Genomic DNA, 24,284 nt, shown 5'->3' with positions numbered 1-24,284 from the left:
TTCACAGCTCAGAAAGACAGTGAGAGGGAGAGGAGGGTTTGGCCAGCTTCCAGTCTTCGTAACACCAGATGTAAACAAAGCACCAGCTTTCTTTCAAACAGTAATAACCACAGCCGCCTCGCCGCAAGACTTCTCCTCTGATTAGGAGAACGTATTCATGCCGAAGCTGTATTTTAACCATCAGCACCGGCCGTCGCTGCTCGAGTGTTTATGTAAACAACATTCTCCTTCAATTAAGGGGTAGATTATGTGATTCGCAGACACAGAGCCTGCACTGAAACGGTACAGAACATCTGCTGTGCAAACACTGCTTACTGCTCAAGCTATTATTAGAAAATCAGTTTTCTAAGTCTAAATAATTCGAACTGGGAAACCCAGAAGATTGTAGTCAAGCAAGGTCACCAGAAGACAAGGCACCAAGGTGGAAGGGGGAATATCATGAGAACATGTAAGGATCGTGAAAGCCTATTACTGCTTAAAATTTTATATATATATATATATATATATATATATATATATATATATATATATATATATATATATATATATATATATATATATATATATATATATATAAACAAACATACTGTACTCTCTAATTTTTGTATTCTTCATTATTATTTGTTAAATGGAAAAAAGCAATACTCCAAGGCACTCGCATAGTAAATATAAAAGGCTTTAATTAACATCATTAAAAATATTAAAAAATATTTGTAAAAAAAAATGTATTATCCTTTTAAAAAAGTATTAATTATTTTGAATTCATTTGTTTAATATATACATAATTTATATATATATTTGATTTATATATGCATAAGTAAATGTGTGTGCACACATTAAAGACTGTATAAAAACAGGGCACGCACACACACACAAACACGCACACACACACCCACACACACACACACACGCACACACACGCACACACACACACACACGTACATACCTGAATGATTGTAAATAAAAAAATGTAACGTTTCCTTAAAAATAATTAATATGAAAACAAACTATAAAAATATAAAAAAATACTTGTATACTGCAGAACTGCAGATAAAATGTGCTTAACTATTATAAACACAAATACCACAAACCACACAATCTGAATGGTTCCAAATGTTTTTGTACATTTTTCTTTATTGTGAAATAAAAATGATGTTTTTCTCTTTTGATTTGGGGTGAAATATGACCGGGTTATGTTCTGGACAAGCTCCATGAGATTCCCCCACACCTCCTCCTATCTCCGACTGTGTTTTTGAACCTTTAAAACATCCCAAATCCCCTACTCACAGGACGTGGGATGGATCAGCAGGAAAACAGGGTGGTGGGAAATTGCATAGAGATTAAATGCTTTGGCTGGCAGCTGATGGCGGCCGTGAGTGTGGCTGCACTTTATCACGGCCAACAGAGTACGACAGGGACACTTTGGTGAAGGAGCAAAAGGGGATCCATGTGTGTGTGTGTGTGTGTGTTACAATACCTCCAATACTTATCTCACAGCTTATGTGTAAGGGAGAGAGAAGAAGAGCTGGGATTTGGTTCTCCTCTTCCTCATGTTCCATGCAGAAAGAGTTGTGTTGCCAGATATTCTGAGATTAAGCGTAGTAGTCACATGCTTTGGCAAAAGATGCATAAACAACAGGGAATTCAGGCAAAGCCAGAGCATGCTTATCTCGCTCGGAAAGATGGATTTGAGCCCTAATAAAACTCAGATCTGGTGTGTACAGGGAACTGAACATCTCAGCATGAAGGATTGACATCAACGCTGCGGCCCGCTTGTTGCACCGATCTTTGAAGACAAATATTACAGATACTTTCGGGTGCCATTACCACGACCAGACTTCATGCAATGAAACTAAATGAGGACATGAGAAAGACTGTCATTTAGAGGAGACAAGCAGCTCCTGTGGGTCCTCATGGCCGTCTACACGTGGCTCTTGTGAGAGAGTTATGGGACACTGGCATTGACAAGCCTCGGCTTATCTAACGCCTGATGGCTTAATCGAGTCAGCCGAGGAGAGGGATATAATATAGCTAGAGACGGCTTCAAAAAGCAAACATGACACAGCACTATCTGAAGTAAATCTGATTAAATCGAAATGCTATCTAGTGACAAAGACTATGTTAAAAAAATAAGCTATATAAATTGTTAAAGGAATAGTTCACCTAAAAAAAATTAAAATTTTCTCACAGTCAGGCCATCCAAGATGTAAATGAGTTATTTAAAGAATGCACAGATTTTTGATATCACTTGCTCACCAGTGGTGAATGGGTGCCATCAGAATAAGTGTCCAAAAAGCTGATAGAAACCACAATAATCCACACACAATAAATGTTGTGAAGTGAAAAGCTGCATGATTATAAGAAACAAATCCCTCATTAAGATGTTTTTGCCTTCAGACTGTTGCTTCAGACTAAAATATGAGCCCTCTACCCATAACACTACTTTTTACAGTCAAAAAGTTGTCTCGTCCAACTAAGCAAAGATATAGCACAGTTTATGAGTGAAAACAGTCCGAAACGGTTTTAAACGAATATGTTGGTGCATGGATTTCGATATGAGATGGAATTTCTGGGAGATGCGTTATTATGAATTATGGACTCATATTTTGGCCAGGAGTGACAGCTTAAAGTTAACATACATTAATGATGAATTTGTTACTTAAAAAATATGCATCTTTTCGCCTCACAGTATATTAATTGATGGAGATAGTGAGGTCATATGACAACTATAATACTATTTGAAAGGTTTATCATGGCATAATGCATTTTAATAATATAAAAAAAACTGTGTGTACTGTAGCAACTGTACAGTATGCACTAGTAGCTTGTAACACTACATCGCTTGTCCTTGGAAATTTCCATTAAACTATTGGCAAACTCATACTACTAAAAAAATAACTTTAACTTAAACTAAGGTGACAGAGATCGGTCACGACACAAAACTGTATTTTTATTTTATTTTAACTTCTTAAAAAATTAAAAACTTTCAAACCAACGGTAACCTGATCTGTCTTGCCTGTCAGTGTCCTCTGCTCTGTGATGTATTTATCATTGCAAGAAAAAAAAAAACATATCAACAGTAACCTAGGGGGGCAGGTCTTTGCGAAGGGTCAACTACTCTGCAATACAGGTAGTTACTTAAAAAATGCACGGAGCGGTTTAAATTAGTCGAAATTTACACGAATTCAAAAGTACACACACTTACAAACACACACACCTAAACAGATGGAGCATTTATAAATTAAAATGTTTCACAATATTGTACAGGAATTTCTGATTAACATTCTAAACCACACTGTGTTAAACAGCACTGCGTTGCATAAAGCAGGTAAAGTGATAAAGCAGCTTCCCAACGGTGCTGGGAAATAAACATGCGTCTGCACTGGAGTAAACAGCTCGAGGCTTGAACAAACGTTTGGTCAGAGTTGTATTAAAATTCAACGTGCTGAAGTTTAATACCAGGGGCTTCAGGCTGTTTTTGTTTTTATTTGATTTATTTGGTTTATAACAGTCACTATATTCAACCTCAGGAAAACACAAATGCTCTAAACAACATTATAAAACAGGAAGTGACCTGATTCCCAACCTTACGGAAAGCTCTTTCTAATAAAGCATGACATTTACATCCAGTATATGCATGTGATGAACACTTTCAGTAAAACAAGAAAAACACCATATTCATCTGTTTGATCACCTACAGTGTAAACAGAAGAACTGGAGTTCATGTGAGAGCAGATCAAATGAGGCTTCTTCACCTGACATTCCCTCGGTTACATAACACACTGATGCTCAGCTGTCATCTTTCTATAAACTGACTGTCACACTGCGCAGCACTTTGCATGCAACCCGATTTCTGCCCAAATTTTCTGATGAGACATCATTTTTTATCCTCCATGTCTTCTTTTCTCAACACCAGCTCTTGACAATGGTATTAGCATGAGAGAGAGAGAGAGAGAGAGAGAGAATTGTGTGCATTTGTAGAGAATGGTGACATCTTTGGGACTCAGAGTCTCACAAACTGCTGTCTAAAAGAAAAAATACATGGCCTAAACGACAGCAAAACCGCAATGTACAAGGCTCAAAGTTGACAATTCTTATATTTTATGGAATATTGTAACTCGGCGGTCATCTTTGAAATGCCTCTCGGGCATCCAAGTACAGCTCCTATCTCTTTGAATGTAGAAACATCAAATTCTCCAAAACTGTTCAATAAGCTTAGGATTAAATATTTGAAATAACCAAAGATATCTGACAACAACGGTGTCACAGGCTAGATCAGCCAGTGCACATGCGCAATCTTGAGTGCACGTATCCATAGACAGTAAAAGAAATGGACACAGCAACTCCATTGGAACTCAGTTGAGACAAGTGAAGCCCATTTTTAGCTATTTTTAGTACTTCCGTTTCTGACTTTTAAAATGTAACGCCAGTACGACATATTAAGTTGCGAGCTTCTCCTCCTAATTTCTAATTTCTATACTGTGCGACAGAGAGTCGAGTGGTTATGACGCAATCGTTAGCCTATTTTTACAAAAACTGTTTCTACGGGGCCATAATGTAACATAGAAGGTAATGGAGCCCTTTATACAGTACATTGTCGTGTATCTTTAGAAATAAATAATGGACAAATGGAATCTTTAAATGCCTCAGATGTAAAGTTATTCGCTGTCAAAGTGACGGCAAAATCAATGGGAGTCAATGGGATGCTAACACAAGTGAAGTTTTGCTACAAGATGGCGGCACGCAGCCGACTTCAACTTCCAGTCGACTTCCTTCCCGCCTGCACGTATCAGAGCACTGATTGTTTCTATAGCAACCGGGACTTCAAACGGCAGCTGCAGTGATGCGCCGACTTTAAAGATTAGCGATTGGCTCTTTCTTTCAGAAGGCGGGGCTTCCTGTGATTGAGAGGCCATACTGAGCGTTGCATTTTCCCCCATTTAAAACGATACGAGTGACATGTCTTGGGTATTCTACTATGGTATTCTATAGTCTTTGGGTACGTTTGGAATAGCGTACTACCATACTACTCTTACAGTATGCAATATAAAGGCTATAATGTTAAAAAGCTACAATGTTATAAAAAAGCACAAATTAATAGTGTTAATAGTTACTTCCCAAAATATGCATCATACAAGCAAAGCGTATTGTGTAGAATATTGTATTCCACAATGCAATGTGCTCAAATATTTAGTTTCCAGTGAGACAAAAACTTTTGTGTGTATCAGCCAATTTGTGTAATTTTATTAAATGTACAAATTAATAATAATAATTAAAAAGAACCATGTTTATTTCAGAGATAATAACTAGACGTCATTTGTTAAAGTAGACGTGGTGTTCATTTAATATTACTATAATAAATACTATATGTTTTTTTTTTTTTTTTTACGAGGTAGCATTTTAGTAGTTTCAGATCCATCATCCCAAAGTCAATGTTTTTGTTAATGGGATAACAAAAAATACATCAGAACCACCCCACTCGTGATTTTTTACACTTTAACGTGCAAAGGTGACAATACAGCATACTACTTTCAGTAGTTTAATTTTACACATGAATCTAAATATTAACTGCACCAGATACATATTTAACAAAATAAAAACCTCAATTGTACAATGACTGAGCAGCAAACATTACTCTGCAGGTACATCTCTCTTGACACTGCCTTTGTGTTTCTAACTGAATCAGCTATAAAATAGAAAATAATGCACACAGTAGACACAAACACATTATGAATCTCGCTGGGGTTTAACGATTCCTACAGCATTTACCAGCATGTGCTGGTGGAGTGGGACTGTATTTGTTATCAGAGCACCTCGATAAATCAGCAACTAACAGAGGTGCTGCTATTCATTTCACAACATACATCAATATTACTGAAACGCAGCCAGCAGACAAGAGCTGATAACCCGGGGGAGTTATGAAGAACCCAGAGGAATACGTCTGTTTCATTACTGCGCTAAATGTGATGCCGGGCAGACTTTTCCCTCGCTGAATCGGCGCACATCTCTCAAGCTGTGTTACTCTCACACACACACACACACACACACACACACAGTGTTCCTGAGGCCTTGAGTTAACCGCAGTCTATCAAATAACTCTCTAGTTGCTATCCACATTCCTGCTTTCCTGCTCTCTCATTGGTGGAAACGGAGAGCCGAGGGCAAATATGATTGGAGGAGAACATTGATGATTTCAGCAGGAAACTGAACTGAATTATAACACAGAGGAGAAACAATGAGAGTAAAGGAGAATAGAGGTTCACTTGTATCTCATGTGTTTTGGTGAAGTGAGAGCACCTTGATGCTTTAAGGGATCGAACCGCAGCAGATTTAGGTCAGACACATTTGTTTTAAGCTACAATTTAATGAATCACAGGTCAACAGACCAACTCTCACTTCAGACTACTGACCTTGAGATCTCATGATGAACAAATCCCTATGAGGAGACAGTAAATGGATTAATTTTTTTTATCTATCTAGTTCTAGTATCTAGTTTCTAGTATCTAGTAGTTGTGGGTGAACAATTTGCATGCGGAAATTGAAATTTGTGTGTTACTGAAAAAACAAAACAATCAAAAACAAAAAGCTAATGTCCATGTGATTAAGTGTATTTTGGATTTGTCTATAAATTTTTCCTATTATCTACTGTTCTTTTATCATTTTTCAACAGCACTTTATTTAAATAAATTAATATATTTTTTAGCTAGAACACATTACCTTTATCAAAAGTGACAGTAAAGACATTTATAATGTTACAAATGATTTAGTTTTTAAATAAAGTCTTTTTTTATTTTTATTTTTTACTTTCTATTCATCAAAGAATCTGGATGCATCATGGTTTTCACAAAAATAATAAGCAGTACAACTATTTTCAACTGATAATAATACTAAATTCTTCCTAATTGGCAAATCTCTGAATGATTTCTGACGGGTCATGTGACACTGAAGACTAGAATAATGATGCTGAAAAATCTGCTTTGATGATTTAATCACATTTTAAAATATATAGACCTACAGTTAGAAAACAATCATATTTCACAATATTACTGCTTTTACAGCATGTTTAATCAAATAAATGCAGCCTTGGTGAGCATAAGATACTTTTTTTCAAAAACATATTGTACTGGCCCCAAACTTCTGAATGGTAGTATATATAGAGAGAAAAAGAAAAAAAATATGTAAATAAAAACTATTTTAGCATAAAACAATTAATACATAAAGTACTTGAGCAAAAATATGAACATATATTTGTTTTTAAACCCACAGAACTCATGCATTATTGTAAAGACTGATGCAATAAAAACATTTTTGTATTTGATTAAAAGGCATTTTCAATAACGGTCTCCAAAAGCAAACTTTTGGACTCCACTTTACATTTAGCACTAGTTTATGTGCTGTAGGGGTCATCTCACTGCGCAGCAAGACATCTGCTGCTGCTGGCAGGGACCAGTGGACAGAAACAGGGCACATCTGTGCAGACTCCCATCGCTGGCACTGTGGGATGAGGTAACAGGGGAGGACGTGTTTATGAAACATTTGCTGCTTAAAAGGCATGAGCTACGAGTGAGAGCTGAGAAACATTTAGAGTTCAGAAGAGATTTACAGCATGGCCTTTAATGGTTCATATGGGTGGACTCTTGGTTCAGATGGTGGTCTGGGCTCCTGGTGCTTTTTTCTGGGTCAGCCCGTGGATTTTCACACGTTCCATTCCAACACCTCCCATCCACCAGTCGGTCTGCGCTGGCACAGGGCAGCTGGCGTGAAAACGTCACCCTTACATCCCATCAGCAGTCAGCGGGCATCATGCTGGCATGACTGTGCACAATCTGGGCTGGGAGCGATCGCGATGATAGATGGAAAGGGGAAACTGGACTAGTTTGTACTTGAACTAATGAGTTAAAACAATTAATCTTGTTTATCATGGATTTATTCAACAGAGACCTGAACAGTTGTCAAATCACAATGGCACAGCTCAGCAGAAGCAGCATTAAAATTCAGTTCAACAGTTCATTCCTTCAAAAGTGCACAGAAGACCGACGTTTGACCCAAGTCGTAATCCACAGGTCCATCTGAAATTCCTATCATGTTCGGCCTCAGGTGGGACATCTGTTTGCTTCCTGAAAGTGAGCCGGGATAAAACCATCCAAGCATACGGTACCAGAGAGAAAAGAGCTGCAGATGACTGCCTCATATTAATTAGTTTCAGAACAAGAGCTGCAATCAGGTTATTTTTTACCCTAAATTATTATAAGCCTTATCTATTTGCCTTCAAAAATAACATGCCTTTTATTAATTATTGTGAATTGTGAATCTGTGGAATATTATTCCACTTAAAAATTTGAAACACATCAGATTATGTAAGTCAAATTTTAGGCTGGAAAGCGCAATTAATGTGGACTAAGTATAATAAAGATTTTTCATGTAGGTTAATTACATTTTTTATTGCTTTTCATTATTATTTTTTTGCTCAAAACTAAGATTTTTACTCTTTACTAAAAAAAAAAAGAGAGAAATAAATATTACTCTTAATGGGTATCTCTGTCCTCTAAGATCTTGTAAGAGTATATTTTGAGAAAATATAACTTGAATAAAGAATATTATTAAGGGCATTTTTTTGGAAAACCACAGTAAGCTTAACACAGTAATGGTTTAATGTTTGGTATTTAAAACAAGGATGGATGGATGAAGATTTATTATTATTCAGTATTCCATGCAGTGTGTTTTGACTGCACATATAACACATTAATGCAGATTATGTGGACATTTATATATATATATATATATATATATATATATATATATATATATACTGTATCTAAATGTATTCAATATAATAGATACAATCAGATTTCTTCAATAAAGAAATGATATAGAAAGTGCAAAAACATTATGAGTATTGCGCTAGTATTGTATTGCGCACATAGCCACAGTGAGCTTGAGAATTAAAACTGCTCAGATGATTTGCTGTCGTCCGCTCATTCTGAGAACACACATCTCTGTTCCAGTCCTGAGCATAATAGCGTTCATCACTCTGAGCATAATAGTGCTCATCTCTACGACACTTTCCAAGAACAGCCGTCAGTCTTAAGAACCAGCCTTGAGTTTTTATTTCCATGAGGAGACAAAGGAACTGTGGGAGCTTCATTTGATCGAATTGTTCCAGATGGCTCTGGACTTTCAGTGGTAGTGCGGCCCACTGTGTACGTCTTTAAATTGCTCCTATTTGAGTGCGTCAAGTTGTATGACAGTTGCAATCATGTGCTGCTGCCGAAGAGAGAAGGAAAGATGAACATTGTTCTGCTTTGAAAGCTTATGATTATCAGAAATAACAGGCCAGTGAATGAGAGAGCGTGAGCAGCACTCAGGTAGAATGAAAGACTTTTTGAATCAGTCTTTTAGTTCCAGCTCCTGCCTGCAGTCTGACCAACTCAACCACTAGCTGTAGAGAAGACTCACAGACCAAACTACTATCAGCACGTTCACAATACCCAACTCTTTTACAGGGTTTCAACTCTTCTGAACCTACATTGTTTGTAATTCAATAATAAACTGTATGCACTGTAAATGTAATGAAATAACTTGTGTGCAATACATTTGTTCACTCAGTGTTATCTATTCATCTTTCCATCCATACATCTACAAAATCCATCCGTCAATCAATCCTTCCATCGATTGACAAAATATATCCATCCATTCATCCATGTATCCATCTACAATATCCATCCATCCACAATATCTATTCATCCACCCACCCATTCATCTTCAAAACTGATCCGGTATTCATCCATCTACAACATCCATCCATCCACAATATCTATTCATTCATCTGCCCATCCTTTCACAATATCTCTCCCTCATTCATCCATCTACAATATCTATCCATCATTCATCCATCCACAACATCTATCCATCTATCCAACCAGTAACAATATCCATCCATCTACAATATCCATACATCCATCAACAATAGTGATCCATCCATCCACAATATTCATTGCGCCATCTACAGTATCCGTCCATGGTGAGTGTGATTTCACCAAGTACAACATGTTCCTGGATCAACATTCCAATAAACCAATCAGAACTGAGATATAACTTTTCATGAAGTATCTGTTTTAGGCTTACAATCAGGGTTAGGTGCTTCAACGCTCTTGTTAATCAGCTATCATTTCCGTTTGATTTTAGGAATAAATCATGGGTAGGGTTAGGTTTAGGGGCAGGGATTGTGTTAAGTCTATATTTTTGGACATTAATGCTAATCCAGGACCATCAAAAGATGTTGATCCAGGAACATGTCTTACATGGCAAAATCACGGGGACCATCTGCCCATGCAAATCCATCCTTCCATCTACAATATTTGTTGCTCCATCTACAGTATCTGTCCATGCATATTATATATCCACTGATCCATCCATCAAACATTCATCCCTCCACCTACAATATCCATCCATCCACCTACAACATCCATCCACAATATCCATCCATCCATCTACAGTATCTGTCCATGCATAATATTTATCATCATCTACAATATCCATCTATTCATCTGTCTATAATATCCATTTATCGATCCATCTACAGTATCTATCCATCCATATCTTTCTATCCACTTACAATATCCATCCATCCACTGACAATATCCATCCACAATATCTATCTATCCATCCATCCATCCATCCATCCATCCCCAGAGTTCTGACTGAGTCATTCATCATAACTGTGTACATGGGCTTCCTCCATCTGGACACAACAGATGGTGGATGAATTCAAGATTGGGCCGTTATCAAGCGGTCAACTTCTCAATTTCACTATTTAGAGTTCAAGACACTGCCTTTATTCATTATCCAAAGTCCATTTCACTTTTTTTTAACCCAACCACAAGCACATATTTCAACAAGAACTCTAAGACCTTCATCTAACAGCTGAAACACAATAACACGGTTTTGATAAATAATGCCAAAAGAAATGCACTATGTTTTGGTTTGTGTCCCATGTGCTGGAACATTACAGACAGCAGCTGGAAATTAGCTTTGCCAGTAATTTAACAGCCTAGTCTTTTCTGTCTTAAGCCACTGGTAAATGCAAAACCATTTGGCTGACCAGTCAAAGCAGTAAGAGGTTAATATTATGAGTCAATGTGCAAGATCAATCACAAATTCATATCTGTAAGGCTGGAAAAGCAGAGCAAGGATTACAGCATATCCACCACTAGTTCTGATTACAAATGAATAAACTATTTCTGGCTATATATCCGATTCATTGTGGGTGTCTGTCCAGGCTTGCACAGGTCAGAGATTATGGCAGTTAATACAGTAGCAGTATTAACCACAACACTTGGGCTGTTTGTAAAGGTGATGACCCCATATAGAAACACACACAGTTACTGGACTAACAATAATACAGTATGCTGAACAATGTCAAGTAACAATTGACTATCTAGGTCTGTTAGTCCAACTTTGCACTGGTGCAATTTCAGGTGGAAACTTTTAGAATGACGACTTTTAAATGACATTGTGTGAATTTGTTTGGTTCCAAAATGCAATGAATCAATTTTAATTAATTTGAGTAAAAAAAAAATGTTTTTCTTTACCAAGAAAGTGGCAAAATGAAAAACACTATTTTCAGTTTCAAAACTTTCACATAGCTTCTTTAGGGCATAATAACATAAAAAAATTCAAATCCAGGTTTTGATTTTATAAAAAAAAAAATATATATTTTTTTACAAACATTTTCCCCAAAATGCAATACATCCATGATACTCTTTTCTCAGAATGCCTAAATCATATATTTTTCATATTGAAACTAATGAAAATACACAAAATAGCCTTGGTCAACTTGGTCAATACTGATCTTTTATACAGACACTGGACTAAAAATACATTGACATCACTTCCAAAATGAATTCAACGGGTCATCACGTTAATGCTATAAATTACAGCAATAAAACAAAATGTCACCATGAACAAGAATATGAAGGACATTACATTAGACCACAGAAATTCCAAAATGACATTTCCCTTACATTCAACTTCCAAAAGTGCATTCAAACGCATTTCTTTCGCCAAGCATTTGAATAATGCATCTTTTAAATTGTGACTGCAGTTGCATCTGATCAAATGCGCATTCTTATTCTTTAGCTTGGGTTAAACTAATAAATTTTACTTTGTTTTTAACAGCAGCTATGCTAATGATCTCTCTATTTGTTTCTCTGTTTTGCCATAACTAGGATATACACAAGCTCCAGTCTGGATCCAGAACACCTGAGAAGAGATGAGGCTGACCCCCTCAGAAGACCCCAGATGATGCTAACCCTGAATCAACAAACAGAACTAACAAATATTGCTACAAGTGTGACTTCATCATATAATAATTGCTGTTAATAATGTTGATCGTATGCCTGACTACGTCTTGTATTAATTTTTCTAAAAAATCCTGTCATATGTGCACAAACTGACAGTCACCATTTATAAGCTACTAGTAAATATTGTAGAAACGTAATTTTCTGTGAAGTTGCTTTGTAATGATTTGTATCGTAAATTTTTTTATTCAAATAAACTTTAAATCATTGTTGCCAATGTTACTTTTGCCAATGCAATATTACATTCATAATCAAATGCGATTCATCTAATGAACGTGATATAGTGTAGCTTGTCAGTGATCTATGGCTCTGTGTATTAAATGCATCTGAATAAGTTCCATCTGAAAGCCCGTGATGGAGATTTACTGATACTATTATTAACAGAATCGGCTTTGATGAGATGTGCATGTCAATCAAATGCGATTTATCCTGCAGCACTTGTAAGTTGATCACAAAGTACAAAGTAGATGAGGAAAACTAGGATGCCAGCTGTATTCAAAGCACTGCCATTACTGTCTAGAATGCATGGAATGGTGCGCTGTGATTGGTTGAGAAGATATATTGCATTCTGGAGACATAGCGTTTTGGAAAAAAAGGGAGAAAACATGTCCTAATAACTCTGCAATTATCTATGCGATAAAATTAAAAATTGACTTTTCAATACCGAACAGATACAATACTGATTTTGGCAGAAACTCAATTGTTTTAATAAATGGGATTTATCATGTTTTGAAACCAAACTCTTATATATATACATACACATACACACACACACATGCATACATACAATATATATATCGTTCATATTGATTCACTTAAAGAAAATATCTATATATTGTACAAACTCGATATACAGCCCAGCCCTAATATATAAACACACACACACACACACACACACAGTGATTTAAAAGTTTGGGATCAGTAAGATTTGTAATGTTTTTAATGGGGTATCTTGTGCTCAACAATGCTGTATTTATTTAATCAGAAATACAGAAAAAAATGGGAGATATTATTTCAATTTCTACTATTAAATAGTTCTGATGAGCTTTAGATGCAATGAAAGGAGAAGGCGCAGGGATAAACAGACGGATGGATGAATGAATGAATGAATTGAAAAATAAACGTTGGCGGAGGACAGGGGGTTGGCTTTCATTGGACGGGCTAACTGGGACACTGCGGTTAAAACTGTGTAAATCCACTTTTTCTGATCAAGTAGGATTATTGTGGCCACCGTTTGGCTTAAAGTGTGTCCTGGAGTGCTCACTTCAAACAAACACAGAGCCTGGAAACACAACCTAATAAGAGCGTCAGCTTGCAAACATATAATATAAATGCCATGCCTCACTTTAACCTACCCTCGTAGCATCTGCTAGGATGTCAGCATTTTAGGGTGGTTACAAATCCACATGAAAAGAAGCCCCATCTTACTATGACATTCAGTTCAAGTAAAGTTTTTTTTATGGCAGGGAAAACCTATCAACTAACAGAGCTTTTTTAAATGTATGTAATTAGCAAGACACAAGAGACTGTTCAATATACTGGCTTTGCACTGCAATTGCTCTTTATAGCAACATACTGTATATCTAACCGTCCTCATCCTTAGACTTGGCTTCTTTCAATAGAAAATCCCCAAACACCAGAGCATTAAACACTTACAGACCCCTCCCCCCACCATGATTCTCAGAAACATAAACACTTAAAATAATGTTCAGTAAAATTTGTCCAATAAGGATGCATTAAACTGATTTTTATAATAATACAGCTGGCCTTACTCTCCTAATCAAGTATTTTCAAAGCATGCTGGGAACTAGAAATCCACTGCTCTGTTGCGGCAAAAATTCTTCATGTAGTCTCAACATAAATGGTTTTAAACTTCCATTTGACACATTTTAAGTAGACTGAACCCAGTGGAATTAACATGCTAACATATTCTGAAAGCAAGGAACAAAAATAATGTTTGATAGCACTTCAAAAAAGATGTTTTGAAAGATTTAAACACAGCTGAAAAGGGGGAAAAATAGTAAGATGCATTTAAAGACAGGCTAAAAACCCATTAAAATGTAATCTGACAGAATAAGGAGATTTGAGTATGAAACATTTGACAAAACAAATAAATTCTTGGCACTCTGGATGTTCAGTGTATATTGAAGAGGGAAAGTGATGGCAAATAACAGCAGCTCTGTCTTTTGAAGAACAAGCAGGTATGTCTTGGTCAGACATAATTGCTTGCTTGTACGTTTCTCCAAAGAGCGAATTCTCAATCCTTTCAAATCTCTTTACTCCGTCTGCGTGCCATGGATGTCTTTCTAACTTACACAACAAAACAGCTTTTTAGTCCAAGAGCTGTTATTTTGCTGCTATTGATTGAATGCATCTCAAGGCAAATTCCCCATTTAAGGATGATTTCCAGAGAAAGAGAGAGAGACACAGATAAAAGCTACAATCAAAAAGCTGCAAGCTAATTCATGTTTACTAAAAGACTCAGGAAAAACACTGCTTTTAAACTTATTTTGATCATCAAAATCCCACATCAATTCAACTCAATAGCCTCCTTACGGAAATGGCTTTTCCAATATTAGTTGTTTGTAGAATCTGACACAAATTTTGTTGTTGTTGCACAACCTTTACCACGTCACCAGCAAGACCAAGAAAACTTGAGTATAAAAAGGTTTTGTACATACCGTGGTGTATGAAGTACGGGCTCCATTGATGGTGCACTTTCAGAGCTGATTTGTGGACTGACATGCTGCTGAGGTTAAGCCAAGGCAGAACGGTGATCATGTGACTGGTCTTAAAGAGAGTGGGCCACCGAGCTAATGTATTTAACTGATATATCCAAACGACTGATGATGCAGGAAGAGCAAATGCCAGAGTAAAGCTTGAGCCATGCAAGAGGATTTGAAGCTGCTTGTCTGGCACACAAGAGTAAGAGGATATTGACAACAAGAAAATAAGTAATTAGAATGAATCAAAAAATGACCAAGCCAAGGACAACTAACAATAACAAATATTCACTCTCCTTCAGCAAGGTTGAGTTTTTAATCTACAGTATATACTGGGGAAGTGCAAACTAGTTTTTTTTTTGGGGGGGTGGCCTAGTGGTTAGAGAGTTTGACTCCTAACCCTAGGGTTGTGGGTTCGAATCTTGGGCCGGCAATACCACGACTGAGGTGCCCTTGAGCAAGGCACTGAACCCCCAACTGCTCCCCGGGTGCCAAAGCATAAATGATGCCCAATGCTCCGGGTGTGTGTTCACGGTTTGTGTGTGTTCACTGCTGTGTGTGTGCACTGTGGATGGGTTAAATGCATAGCACAAATTCTGAGTATGGTTCACCATACTTGGCTGAATGTCATGTCACTTTTTCATGTCACTTTTTACAGGTGAATCAAAAAAAAATTTGTATATCATGGGAAATTCTTTATTTTTTGTCATTTAATTCAAAAAAGCAAACTTTCTCATATTCTAGATTCATTGCACACAAACTGAAATATTTCAAGAGTTTTTTTTTTAATTCTGATGGTTATGGCTTACAGCTTAGGAAAGTTAAAAATTCAGTATCTAAAAAAAATTAGAGGTCTTCTGTATTGTTTGTCAGATGAGTTGGCTGGCCAATCAAGCACAGTAATATCATGGTCATCAAACCACTTGGACATGGTTTTGGCACTGTGGGCAGGTGCTAAAGTCCTGCTGCAAAATGAAATCAGCATCTCCATAAAGCTTGTCAGCAAATGGAAGCATAAAGTGCTTTTTTAATTTGTGCTCGTCAAATTACTGACATTTGCGCCATTATTTAACGCCCAAAAAAGCATGTCTTAAACTAGTTTGCACTTGAAATGGCTGCAATTGTTGTTGCTGGAGGAGGTACTGCAACAGAGTGTGCTTGGAAGAAGGGAGAGGATTTTTCCTCACATATTAATTAATTTGAACATTACAGACATTATCCAAACATATCGTTTGCCAAGCCATGTCATTTTTAATTTGCTTCAGGAAATAAAAGACGAACCCTCAACTAGGAGTCACGATACCAGGTCTATCAAAACCTCTTGCAACCCTTCATTTTTGGCCTCTGGTTCTTTTCAACATACTCTGGCTTTTTTATTCTTAATTTGTGACTATGTTAATTTGTGCTGCGCTTGGTTTATTGTGTTGGTTGATATGTAAATGAGATGCGTCTGTGTTCTTTAATTTGCGCGTTGTTAGTAAATCACTCGGGCATAAAAATGTGCAGTCAGTATCGCTGCAATGACAAACCAATGCACAACTAATAAATGTTTTCGGCCAATATTCACTGAAAGATGGTAAATCTGACCACACCATGAGTCTTCAATGAATCAATATGACTAATATTATAATAACTGTATATGACAGTCTACATACATGCATATGGGTTATGAAAGAGGAAAACACATATACATAAATGCCACAGCACAACACACACATTGTTGCTGTTGATGGTGAAATGCCTTGGGCTAATGGTGACCCAGATCCAAAAACACACAAAACAAATCACTTCAGGTGTTCACAAATGCATCTGGCAGCGTAAAACCATAAACGGATCTAGAGCTTTTTTAAACATACAGTGGAGCTGAAAACCTATCAGACTGAAAAAAAAACAAATCAGGTTTTCCCACCCCTAGATTATAGTTATAGCTACCATAAGGTTATGAGAAAGATGTGACATGATTCAGGCCAAAAGCACAATTTTAATGGGTATTCAGACACTTGATGCCTTTAAAAATTGCTATTACTTCTGCTAGGCCAATTTTTACTACTATTTTCATCTCATCGATCTCATAATAAAAAAAGGGTGGGGGGGGAATTGTGAAAAGTAATGGGACACCGAAGCGTGCCACATTCATGGAAAGTGGCCTATATGAAGCTCTAGAGATAGATCTGAATAATAAATGGGCTATTCGGGCACATCTGTATTCTGTCGTGTTTGCAGTGGGTGGCGCAGGATGATATTTCTAGGCTGGGGTTGAAAAATAGACCTGCTCTGAGATGGCTTACCGACTGTGGTGCAGAATACAAATAATGCTGGCTTATATTTATGGCAGGATGCTGTCAGTGGTCTGGAGCCAAAAATAAACTCCACCAGAGTGAAGCAACAAAAATGAAATAAAATAAAAAAGCCCACACAATTCACAATGAACTTAGAACTAAAAGTGTCAAGAAAATCACAATGATGAAATCAACTCACAATAATAAAAAAATGATATTTTTTTTAAAGCTAAGTGGTTGCAATTTATTTTAGCTACATTTAATTCTATATTTTTTAAGTTAGTCAACTAAATTACATTTTTTTAAATGTAGCTAGAATAAATTGATTGCAACCACTTGCCTTAAAATATATATATATATATTTTATAGTAAATTCAATGACTCTTTTTTTCAGTGTGCAGGAGAAGGACATAACTAAAATTTTTATCAAAAAGAGAAAACTGACTGTAAACAAGCAATGGTAAACATGCTATAGCACCCCCGAGCCAAGCTGAATATACAACAACACATAACTGAATTATGAATAGTGTTGGGCAAGTTACAGAAAATGTGATTAAATGACTGATTTCTGATTACTCCTTTAAAAGTAAAACACGTTACTGTTCGGATTACTTTATTTCCAAAGTAATTAGTTACATTACATTAGTCAATTTTTTCTGTGACTACATCCATTAAATTTAAATGAAATCCCAGCATCACAAGACACTGTTATTTTTAAGTAAAGCACATAGGCTGCTGCATACAAGGTTTGGCATGGCAGAATGCCAGCAAATAGTGCTGCTTTTATAATCTCTAAATCAGTTCATCTCAATCTCACAAAGCTCTGCTGTTACACAATGAATCTTTCAGAATGTCTACAATTTGTGTGCAATAATGAGGATTTGTGAGTTAAGTGCTGTACATATGTAGACTTGTTTTTTGCTATTCTATAGTCATTTGTTATTTTGACAAAGTGTCTGTCATTGTCCTCCATCTGAAAATCCACCAACCTTTTTCAAGCTCCCAGTTTGAGAAGATTACATTTTCACGGGGAGTAAATTGAAATTTGGTCTTTTCTTGCCCTCACTATGAGGCTGATAGCTGCATGTTGCCGTCAGAGGCGTCCCTCTCTTATCCTGTGTCTAGGTGAAGTATTGACTGCAGCTAAAGCTGACCGGCTCTTTTCATTAAAGACGACTGGGGACCAACCGACCAGCAGGGGGGTAAAAAACAGGCTTCAGCAGAAGACAAAACAAGCATGTAAAGACAAGAGATGAAAGAGAACAAATGCACCAAAACCCCAGATAAGAAAGCGAGTGATCTGTTAATTATTGATAAGTTTTTCATGTCATTAAGACCCATCAATAGATTGTAAACACATTCTTCCACATTCTGTTGCAATAAATCATATTTTATTTATGAACAAAAATATGTAAATATTAGATAGATAAACAGATGAAAAAAAAAAAAAAACATTATTTTCCACATACTGTAGATTATTGTTTCTCCTCTATGCCCCCCTTCTGAAACGCGTCAATTTTTACAAGGCTCAATCGGTCTGAAAAGCGAGGTGTGCTCTGATTGGCCAGCTATCCAGTGCGTTGTGATTGGCCGAATACCTCAAGCGTGTGATGGAAATGTTACGCCTCTTAACATATTGTGATGCTCTGTCCGGCCGGAGACATAAACATAAAACCCATAATAAACATGATATAAACATGATTTCTAGTCATGTCCTCTTTTGGAAGGCCAAACAAAGTAGTTTTTAATTAATTATGAATTCAGCTTAATTTTAAATTTATTTATCAGACATATAATAATGTAGTGAAATGTAGCAGATAATACAATATTAAATCACTTTTCAAATTGACAAATAAATACGATATATTTAGAAATATTAGTTAAACCTCAGACAGTAAAGAGAGGGCCAACATGGAGTTTCTATCAAGCCAGACCAGTGATATGCATTATTAGCAGCTACCAGTCAAGGAGAATAATCACACTTTTTTTTTTCACGTCATGTTGAATGTTTCATATATGAGGCTAGAGAACAACGTGTGCACTATAGGCGCTAAATTATTTCTCACACATCAAAAACCAACTCGGCCACTGCAACTGACCCAGATGGAGGGTTTTCGCCTTGGGGGGAAAACATTGAGCTACCGTAAAAAAAAGACTAATCTCTCTCTCTCTCTCTCTCGCTCTCTCCATTCACTTTCAATCTCTCTCACTCTTTCTCAACAACAGCCTGCTAAGACACAGCTCAGCAGGAATCTGGCTCGGAAATCGCTTCGGAAATTCACACAGCTGACATTAAAGACAGCTCATGCCCAGCGGCAATTCATGGATATGGTTCACATCATTGTGACTTCTATTGGAAATGTGCATCTGTATACACCAGTGATGAAAGAGCCTGTGTGGAGAGAGGTGTAGCAGACTTCCATGATGCTCTATGGTGAATATCACAAATCGTGTGCAGCTTGCATGAAGACATCACGCTTATGGATATCCTCTCGGTTTCTTAGGCTGTGAAGCTGATCACGTAACGATGTGACTTCACGCTATTCCTGACTGTGGTACATCGGAAACAAGCCATGGATCTTCATTAGTGGGAATCACTGAACTGTCAACAGCTAATTAATAGTCTGAGGAGGCCAATGGGTTCATATACAGGTAAAATCATGTTAGGGAGCTGAAAGCAGGAGCGCTTATTTTTAGGAGAACATATTGAAGGTGTTTTTAGTAATGATGTGACTCATGAGGTTAATGAAGCACCTGCTGCATCAGTGTTACTGAAAGTCTAAATGCCAGAGATGTTATTAAGCAACATTAAAGGGACAGTCCATTTGAAAATGAGCACTGTGCCATCATTTACTCACCATCAGGTCATTTCAAACTTATGTAACACACAAAAAATGACATTTTGCATAAGCATGTAGTTTCTCAGGGCTATCCAAGTACAAATACCCAAGTATAAATAACCGAATCAAATTATATACCACTATTTATTTTATATCTATGGTTACAAAACATAAAATCTGACTATTAATATTTTAAAGGGGTCCTTTTATGCTCTTTTACAAAGTCTTGCTTTTGTTTTGGGGGTGTAGTAGAACATGCTCTCATGCTTGGTGGTTCGACAAACACATTACTTTTCACATAATTGTAAAATTATTACAATACCAAACATCTCGATTAGTTCCGTGTGTGATGATATTGGTTAGCTGTCCCAGTGCATTGTGATTGCCGAACAGCTTAGTCGGTGTTTCAGTACTGTCCCACCCCTTGCCAAAGCAGCCAGTTCCGTCTGCTCCGGTATCATTAAGGATGGTGTCAATATTACCATATTAAAGGGGTCATATGATTTCAATTAATCTATAAATTTGCAAAGACCAAAGTCACAAATCTGTAAAGTTACAAATCCAAAGAGATATTCTTTATAAAAGTTAAGACTCATCCACATCACCCTAAAATGGCTCGTTCTAACACTCCCCTACATCTCTACGTCACTATGTGGTAAGATTTGCATAACACCGCCCAAATGTTCACGCAAAGAAAGAAGGCGTACCTTTTGTTCTCTGACAGTGCCGTCGCGCTAAGTGGGCGTGGCTTCAGCAACTAGCTCCCGCCTTTTTGCCCATTTTCGATTTTCCGGGAGAGTCTCGCGGTGACGCGCTAGATGGCAACGCCCGCTCTGCACAATTTAAAGTCTACGGGTGACATCACGGACACTACGTCCATGTTTTTATACAGTCTATGGTTCTAACCATGACCTCGCCCCTCCCAACTCCCCAACCATTAGAATTTCCATATGCGGGAATTATTCTAATGAGCCACTTTGTGACATCACCAAACCCCGGAAAACAATGCTGCAGTCCAAACGAGCAGTTCATTGTAGTTATTGAAAAGGGATTTTTTTTTTTAAACAAAATATCTTACTTTGGAGTGGACTTTGAGATTTGTAGCTTTGTAGATCTTTTTTATGCCCAAACATAAACACAAACTAAAATTCAAAAACTTAAAAAGCATAATAGGACCCCTTAAATATTAATTGCCATATTTAAACCCAACACATATGAAGCAGTTTATTATTGTTGTTATAAAAAATAAACTATTAAAAAACATTTTCATTAATTGAAAAAAAGATGAAATAATATATAATTATTAGATGGAAAACTTTAAAAAAATAAATAAATAAATAAAAATTAGAAGTTTGTAAGTTGAAGTACTAAAATGATTAAAACTCAAAATGAAAAAATAAAGCTAAACAGAAATATTCTAAACGAAAGCTAATTCAAAATGTTACAAATAATACTAAAGTAACACAGAAGCGATTTTGATTTTATAATCGGGCAGTAAGTAAAGTTTGTTCAGTGAACAGAATTGCTTTGGGGTTCAAAGGAAATCAAATCTTATACCAACAATACACTGCATGTGGGGTGTCGAAGCACCACTCAATCTGATTCTGAAGGTTACATGGTCAATTGCAATTATTTTTTGTGAAGTCCATCAATAACGTTACGGCATACACTGGGTGAAATGTTCACTACAACCAACAACACAATCTCTTGACATCTTCCATGGATTAAAAATAAATAAATAAAAAAACATAAAACACAGTCAGTGTGAACGACCCTTAACTCATTCTTCCTTTGGGCTGCTCTTGGCCAATTCAATCTGTGGTCCAAAGGATGTGTGCTCTACAGCGCTCAATGACCTTTCATGATAATTACAGCTGCTCAGCTGTCCTCGGGCTCTTCAACCTAAAAGTAGCCGTTATGTATTATGCAACCGAGTGATGGCAGAAGTGCAAGTTTGATTTAAAGGGGTCATATGATGCTGCTAAAAAGAACATTATTTGGTGTATTTAGTATAAGGAAATGTGTTTATGTGGTTTAAGGTAAAAAAAAAAAAAAACATTTTCCACATACTGAACATTATTGTTTCTCTTCTATGCAATGCCTTCTTAAACGCATTGCAAGACTCATTGGTCTGAAAAGGGAAGTGTGCTCAGATTGGCCAGCTATCCAGTGCATTGTGCTTGGCTGAAAACCTAAAGCTTTGACGGAAATGTTACGCCCCTTCACATATTGTGATGGCCTGTCCGGCCGTAGCGACAAGACATAAACATAAAACCCATTATAAATGTGATATAAACATCATTTCTAGTCATGTCCACCCCAAACAAAAAAGTTTCACCTTCTCAACTAAACAGCATCACACACCACTGCCTAAAGAGAGCTGAGGCCGGATTCTACGAAGGAGCATCCATTAGGCTCGTGGCAACCACATGTGACGACCCGGGGCTGGACTCCGCTTCAGGCGTGACGAAACGGATATTGTCCTCTTTTGGAAGGCCAAACTAAGCAGTTCAGCTTTCACAGTGAAACACACAGTGTCTATACGACATGGCGGAAGTGGCAACAACTGTACTATAACGAGAATAAAAGGTACACATTTGGGTGGCATTATACAAATCTTCCCACATTGTGATGTAAAGATTTGGGGGCATGTTAGAATGAGCCATTTTAGGTGGGTGTGGATGAGTCTTAACAATACATTATATGGGTCAAAATTCTAAAAAAAATTTCAAGCAAAAAATCATTAGGATACTAAGTAAAGATCATATTCCATGAAGATATTAATATCTCAACCAGATTGGTTAAGATATTAATATTAAGATATTAACCAGACTGGTGGCGTATCGTGTGGTAAACAGTAAACAATGAGTGACATAGACACGCGAGAGATCACTTCCGGCACTTTCCGCGCTTGCGCAGACTAAGCTAGAACGCGCGCGCAACAGGAAGCACACGCGCCCTCAGATCACTTGGACGTGGTTGTGTACAAGAGGGAAAAACGATATAAATACTGTTCGTTTTCTTACACAAACCGCTCGTTTCGTGTCTTAGGTCATCAATGTGTACTTACGATGGGGAATTGTTTAATTTGGACTCCTCTGTGCATGCTCTTTGAGGTGGTGACCATAGACCTCCATTATATGAGTAATAAAAATGGGAACTAGTGCGGAAACAAAGACACATACATCTTGGATGCCCTTGTGGTAAGCTAAAACATCAAAATTTAATTTGAAAGTAAACTATCCCTTGATGAAATACGAGAGCTCGCTGACAGAAATGTAAGGACATCATTAAAATAATAGTGTTTTTTTGTGTTCCGAAGATGAACAAAGGTCTTACAGGTTTGGAACGACATGAGAAGGAATAATTAAAGGGCAAGTTCACAAAAAAATTTAAATTAGCACATTTTACTCCAGGGGTGGCACTAGGGTTGGGCTAATGTTTTTTTTTTGTACTTATTATTCATGACTCGCGTTTTGTCTTGTTCTCTCTCTGTTGTGCTTCCACGTTTGTCACTAATCACCGGCGTGTACAAGACACTTATGCCCTATGTCATCCACCAGACCGCCTACAACAGATAGGAGAAGTGAAAGAAACGTGTTTATATAGTTTTAAATATGGATCTTTTTCTTACAAAAACACATCGGTTTGCTACAGGAGACCTTTATTCACCCCCCAGAGCCAGAGCTATTTGAGGCACATTTTAAATTTGGATAGATGCGCTTTATTTGACTTTTGGACTATTGAACAAAAACACTGAGGCATTATGAAGCTTGTAAGATCAAGGATATTTTTTAATATAACTCTGACTGGATTCGTCCAAAAGAAGAAAGTTATATACACCTAGAATGCCTTTAAGGTGAGTAAAACGTATTTTCAACTTACCCTTCAATAACAGAATTTTCATTTTGGGGGAACTATTCGTTTAACAAACATTTCCCATTCAACCTTAATTGTTTAAGGACTAGGATTCAACAAACACTATAAATCAGCCAAACAGACCCAACACTATAAATCAGCCATTTGAACAAATTGTTTGATTGAACAGCAAGATCTAAAACCAGTCAAGGTACCAGCACAAAA

General features: G+C 36.9%; 1 protein-coding gene across 3 annotated transcripts in view; it reads right to left on the bottom strand.

Annotated features, from left to right (window-relative positions):
• oxr1a (oxidation resistance 1a) overlaps nucleotides 1-24,284 on the bottom strand; it is a 123,517-nt gene that overhangs the window by 73,032 nt on the left and 26,201 nt on the right. For 2 of the 3 annotated variants that reach the window (XM_026283514.1, XM_026283516.1), the window contains exon 1: nucleotides 15,041-15,081. The exons of the other annotated variant lie outside the window; for it this stretch is intronic. In XM_026283514.1, the coding sequence (XP_026139299.1) occupies nucleotides 15,041-15,066 (26 nt within the window). In that variant the 5' untranslated portion in view covers nucleotides 15,067-15,081. Of the gene's footprint in view, nucleotides 1-15,040; nucleotides 15,082-24,284 lie in introns of those variants that run through there. 3 annotated transcript variants of the gene reach the window in all.

The sequence above is a fragment of the Carassius auratus genome, chromosome 16 (genome assembly GCF_003368295.1).
Source record: "Carassius auratus strain Wakin chromosome 16, ASM336829v1, whole genome shotgun sequence".
NCBI classification, from domain to species: domain Eukaryota; kingdom Metazoa; phylum Chordata; class Actinopteri; order Cypriniformes; family Cyprinidae; genus Carassius; species Carassius auratus.
Note: the sequence above shows the minus strand (reverse complement) of the source record. Positions and strands in the feature narration are given on the sequence as shown.